The sequence below is a fragment of the Aplidium turbinatum genome, chromosome 8, assembly GCF_918807975.1.
Source record: "Aplidium turbinatum chromosome 8, kaAplTurb1.1, whole genome shotgun sequence".
Lineage (NCBI taxonomy): Eukaryota > Metazoa > Chordata > Ascidiacea > Aplousobranchia > Polyclinidae > Aplidium > Aplidium turbinatum.
This window is the reverse complement of record NC_137479.1, coordinates 16205221-16211199: the sequence shown is the minus strand read 5'-3', so window position 1 is coordinate 16211199 and position 5979 is coordinate 16205221. Positions and strand designations below refer to the sequence as shown.

The 5979-nt window shown below is 37.5% G+C and overlaps 1 protein-coding gene across 1 annotated transcript; it reads right to left on the bottom strand.

Annotated features, from left to right (window-relative positions):
- Positions 1-1818: 1818 nt before the first annotated feature.
- On the bottom strand, positions 1819-4951 carry LOC145775933 (uncharacterized). The gene is made up of 7 exons (XM_082587343.1): positions 4803-4951; positions 4664-4717; positions 4074-4142; positions 3659-3903; positions 2946-3105; positions 2158-2249; positions 1819-2030 (listed from the first exon to the last, which is right to left on the bottom strand). The coding sequence occupies exons 4-7, from the start codon at positions 3860-3862 to the stop codon at positions 1944-1946; spliced, it is 543 nt and encodes a 180-aa protein (XP_082443469.1). The 5' UTR covers positions 3863-3903; positions 4074-4142; positions 4664-4717; positions 4803-4951; the 3' UTR covers positions 1819-1943.
- Positions 4952-5979: the final 1028 nt, after the last annotated feature.

Below are 5979 nucleotides of genomic sequence, written 5' to 3'. Positions count from 1 at the left end.
TTCATTTTTCTTGAAAAAAAAGGACTAATCCTCTTAAAAGAGGACGTATGGTAGCCCTACTGTTGAGTCCGTTATTGATGTGCAGCATGTGTGGGTGTGGTTGCGTGTGACTGGTGGAGTAATTTATCAATCAATATAATTATTCTCTATGGTTAGAACAGTGATTCCATGTGGACTATGATATCATTACATAGACAAGTAGGCTACTATATAATGCAGCATTTTTTTACTCCCAGGTGGTATTATAACTGTGTGTGTATTGCTGCCTTTTTATTTGTGTGTACATCGTCACATTTCGTACAGCGCTATAGAGCAATTCAACAATTTTGTAAAAAATTTTTTGATCAATAGAGAAATAAAACAAAGTAACTTCAGCGGGTTTAACATGATGTATTACATACACAAATATAACATAATTAAAATAAACTCAAACGTTTTCGACACGTAGGCCTACATGTGTCCTCATCAGGAATTACATATCTGCAATATAAATAAAATGAAACTTGTAAAGTAAATTTGACTTTGCATTATAACTGTAACTGTATACTAACGACACTCCAGACTGAAAAGCACCAGAGAAAAATGGAAAATTTTGCCTGTTGGCAGGAAAGGCAATTATGCAACGTGTAAACCAGAGGTCGGCAACCTTTTTCTAACAGCCGGCCAAAGACAAACTTTACATGGTCTTGGTGGCCGGTAGCCTATTAATACCAGTTTTAATAGATTCAGAGGCATGATTTCAAGGCGTTGACGTAGCCTAATGCCTTCAGAATATCGGCTAGTAATCTCCTTGACGGGAATCAGCTGAACAAATTCTTAAACATCAAAATCTTTGTTTACTGCACGCAGGGCCCACAAGAGAGGGGGACAACCGGTGACACGGGGACAACCGGTGCATTGCACTGGGGATCGGTGAGTTCAAGGGGGCCCGACAAAATGTCTAAATTCACGCGATAAAAAGATTGATTTCAACAATTTTGAATAAAATATTGTTTTTATATTAGTTCCGTATGTCGAATTGGGCCCCCTTATGGGTAGCCTAGGCTATGCCCTTTTTTTAAATTACAGAATTTTCAATTTTTCTAGTTTAGGGAGGGCCCGACAAAATGTTTAAATTTGCGTGCTCAGGTCGATTTTGCATAAAATATTGTTTTTTATATGAATACCCAGCTAGAAATTTCACGTTTATTACACGTAGATTCTACGTACCTTGGGTCGTGTATTATACGTTAATTTTCACGTATAATACACGCATATGTGTCGACACTATTTCACGTGTATTACTCGTATATTTGGTGGTGGATTTCACGTGTTTTACACCCGCATTCCACCTAATTTCCTCGTATCTGACAACACTAATACACGTGTTTTCCACGTATATTTGGTGGTGGATTTTACGTGTTTTACACCCGCATTCTACTTAATTTCCGCGTATCTGACAACACTAATACACGTGTTTTCCACGTATATTTGGTGGTGGATCTTACGTGTTTTACACTCGCATTACACCTAATTTCCTCGTATCTGACACGTAGATTCTACGTTCCTTGGATCGTGTATTTTAGGTTAATTTTCACGTATAATACACGTATAAGTGTCGACACTATTTCACGTGTATTACACGTAGATTTGGTGGTGGATTTTATGTGGTTTTACACCCACATTCTACTTAATTTCCGCGTATCTGAAATCAACAATTTAATACATTTGTATTTGTAATCTACAAAACTTATGCGTATTGTGTGCCATTACTTTTATCAATTGCAGTATAAATCGTCCTTGTTAACTGCAGCTATCTATGTATTCAACTTCAAAAACTACACATCAAAGAACATGTATTTAAAATGCGAAAAACTCAACGGTTGTATTAGTGTTTGTACGTGAGGCCGTGATGGTAATGTTCGGTGTAGACGAGCCAGCCTACACGAGGTTGGAATGTCAGGTCAGCATTCAAATTGGCTCGCTTCCCCGTCCGGCTCGCAGAGTTGGTCCTGTTCCAACATGATCTTGTTTTCATTTTCCTTGTGTTTCTGAAAAACAAGAACAGTGTAAACACTAGCAGCGTACTCGGGAGGATAAAAATGCGTTAGGCAAATAAATAAAAACTTAGGCTTAAATGAAAATTCCTTAATCGCTGATAAACGTTCTTATATTTACCTGTAGACCCTTTGGAGCATTTTTTAAAAAATCCGTGATTGCACCATCAAGTTGGTGTAGTTTTCCATCTTTGTTTAGTGTAAGCCAACATTCTGAAAAAGAAAAGGTATTCATTAATCTTTCTTTTTATCTTTAAAACCATTAGGTAAAGTATGTTTATGACGTACCGCGCCGTAAAAATAAAAAAATGAATGAATTTGACATACTTTAGTATATCACAGTATATCTCTTTAGCTATTTAGAAGTTGTATTTCAATCAAACAATATAATATAAAATAATTAAGGAGCGCTCACAATTATTGTCAACAGCTATTGGTTGACACTTTACAGCAGGGCTACTCTACTGGCGGATCGCGGTCCGAATTCGGACCTTCTGGGTGTTGATGGTGAACCTTAAGCTTTTGGAAGAATAACCTCATTGCCAAGTTTCAGGGCTTTTTTAAACAGATTTCTACTGGGAGGAAGCAATTTTTACTGAGATTATCCTAGTTGCTGAGGGGCTGCGACATCCAGACTCCCCAACACTTTCTCAGAAATCCAATGCGAGTTACATTTTACCTCAAAAAGTGGTTTGGTACAGATAATTTAACTTTCGTGGTTGCGTGGAAAAGAACTTATTTACCGGACTGCTAAAAATGTTCAACTTGTCAACCTGGAACATTGTTAACATTAGTTGAGTAACCCTGCTCTACAGAATTGAAATTGTTGGGAAAATAATGTGGTTGATGTCAATTGTGAACACTCCCATAACAGGAAAAGGTAACGAAATTGCTAACGTGATGGCTTACTTGTGATAACGGAGTAAATAGAAAGGGGTTGTAGGGATTTTTTCCCTTTCTTCCCCTTCAAACTATATTGGGACCAAAGTTCGCTTGTCCCAATCTTCCTCAACATCAAGCGTAGACAACTTGCTGGATTTCTTCCTCCGAGCGCACAGAGAAAAGTAGTCTACAAATAAAAGTTATAAAGCTTTGGTACAGAGTTTGCTTTGTTAAACCAGAGAAATAAAACAGAGTAATCTTAGCGGGTTTAACATAATGTATTGCACACAAAAATGTAACATAATTAAAATAAACTCAAACGTTTTCGACACGTACGTGTGTCCTCATCAGGAATTACTAAAATCTGCAATGTTCTGATCTTCTTCGTCGTATGAGCTGTCCTCTTCCGGACTATATGTTTGGGCATGATGTCATCAGCCATTCGACAGTCTCGTCATCCAGGGTCTTCAGTCTAAGCGTTCCATGTGGTGGTTGATGGATTGGGCAGTCATGGACGACATGGTCTACTGTCTGGTGAGGACACACGTACGTGTCGAAAACGTTAGAGTTTATTTTAATTATGTTATATTTTTGTGTGTAATACATTACGTTAAACCCGCTAAGGCTACTCTGTTTTATTTCTCCATGGTTTAAATAAAAATTAGTGATAATTAAAGCAGATGATGTCGAAGAAAAAACATAGCCGAAGTAAAGTACTTCAAAATATAATGTCTGCATACCAAGTTCTTTTTGAAATCTTGACTATTGTCCAACTTGCCACAAAACTCTTCAAAGTTTAGGACATCACGAAATGGCGCCAGGTTTACATCTACAGGTTCAGGGTCTGCAACAGCCGAAGTACTCAGCTTGTGCAAATATACCATCTGCGTTTGCTGGTTCTCCAATATGTTGATCAGCTTTGCACTTAAAATTTTTAGGTCCATTTCAATTTTGTCAAGCCTTCTCGTCGTTGTGGCTTCAAATGCTGTAAAATTTTTGCGATGAGCTATGCGGTCAAAACTTTAACAGTTTGAAATCAATTACAATCAAGTACTTGTATTGAGTAGCCTACAACTGTGCTGGGTACATTGTACAAGAAAAAGGTATCAAGTAGCACTGTATTCTAATCACGCTCAAGAATAGCATACCACTCACCAGTTAGTGCAAGAGATGGTTCGTCGGTGATCAAATTCCGTCTATTATGTGACGACACAAGACTTCGCACTAAAAAAGTTATTAGTAGAATACAGTGGTGTAACCGGCTACGGTTGCTAATTAATTCTTCAATATTTTGAATAAAAATTATGTTACAAATCTCTTGCAACATTCCCAGATATGATTGATTGCATTTTATCCTTCTAAGTGGGAAAGCGTCTTGTACACTAATAATAGAGGACACTGCGTAGAACAACTTCTGCAGTCTGCACCCACCATGGAGTCGACTGTATAACTGTTTCCAAATGGATTTATAACTAATGTGACTGGAATTTAATGCTACCCATCACTCCTGATGGATTACTGGGTAGAGGTTATCGTTGTAAAGTTCGTTGCCCAAGGAAACAATCTGGTGTTGGAAGGTTTTGAACTCGACACCTCTCGATTCCAAAGCCAGCACGTTAACGCTACACCAAAGTTGTCAGCTCATGTTAATACCATACTGCTATACAGATTAGAATAGGCTTGGCTATAACCATGTAGAAAATATTGTCATCTCAACCACAATACACATACATGCAAATACATACATGGCAATTCAGATGGAGCGTGACGTTTCTTTCCAGTACTCGATCCTGGCTTGCCTGGTGTAAATAAGAAAAAAAATTATTTAATTGACATGTTTCAACTTTGCAGAGATTGGTAGGAAATTATGAAAAATTACTGTACTTGATGGAGTACAGTCTTCATATTGTGGCGGTATCGGTAAAGAAAATGAAGAGTTCAATGTAAGCCTCTTTGTCTGATGTCCTTTATCATCATCGCTATCTAAACAAAAAATGAAGTTTACCGTAAACTTCAAATTACAACGAACATGTTTTCTGTGTAGTACCTAGCATTAAAAAGTCCGTCTGCCACTATTGGGACAATCTATTTCGGAGAATTCGACTCGGTGAAATCGACAGCCATTTTTGAAGATTTCTAAAATCCCACAGCGGCATATGTATATTGAAAGGAATTAGTTTATAATAGAGGTTATTTACCAAAAAGTCTCAGCCAGAAACAAAAAAAAAAACAGTTGTCAAACGACGTTTCATGATTAACAACAGAGGTTAATAAAATAAGTCTCAGCGAAAAAAAGCAATCTGGGCAGAAACAGATCCAACACTGACTGCAACGCAGTGTTCTATATAGATAAGACAGCAGTGCCACTGTGCCAGTCTATGATATTTCAGTAATCAACGTAGGTACTAGGTAGCACAGTTAAGACTGACTGAGGGAGGGCCGCTAAAACCAATTACCCTCTTCCATTAATAATATCTACTTGTTTAAGCACAGGTATATGGTCAAACAAAGGGTGTACTGTAAGATTGTACATGTACTGTCACGGAATTGTTTTCAGCGTCTCTCCCTCAGCCAGTATCAACTTACTGTGCTAAGTACGTTGACCACTCTCTGTATATATGGAACTGTGTAGCTTAAAGTTTTCGGGTAATAACACAAAACAGCTTTGCGCCATATTTATACATGTACAATCACTAAAGTAAGATCGCAAGAGTCTGTTTCCCTCTATGAGGGTTCGTCGGGAGGTACTTACTGACGAACTCTCGTAGGGGGAACAGACTGTTGAGTGTTGATATCTACATTAAATTTAAAATTAAATATAGAACTACATTCAATAAATTTTTCTTAACTATTTTATCAATTGTTTATCATCAACCTTCGTCCTTCAGAGTCAGAAGAACTTAGGACTTCTACTCTTCTCTTCCTACGCTTTCTGATGGTCAGATCTTCTTCTTCCAAGTTCGAAGTGTATTCTGCTTGCTCTGACATCGCCAAAGCAATTTTATAGTCATCTGAAAAATAAACAGCTAGACTAAACTAAATATAGTTATCAGGTTATCAA

Excerpts from the sequence above, each read along its gene's own strand:
- LOC145775933 (XM_082587343.1), bottom strand. The coding sequence starts at position 3,862 with ATGGACCTAAAAATTTTAAGTGCAAAGCTGATCAACATATTGGAGAAC. Across the intron at positions 3,106-3,658 it reads AAGATTTCAAAAAGAACTTG|ACTACTTTTCTCTGTGCGCT; the intron begins GTATGCAGACAT and ends TTTTATTTGTAG. Across the intron at positions 2,250-2,945 it reads TATTTACTCCGTTATCACAA|AATGTTGGCTTACACTAAAC; the intron begins GTAAGCCATCAC and ends TTTCTTTTTCAG.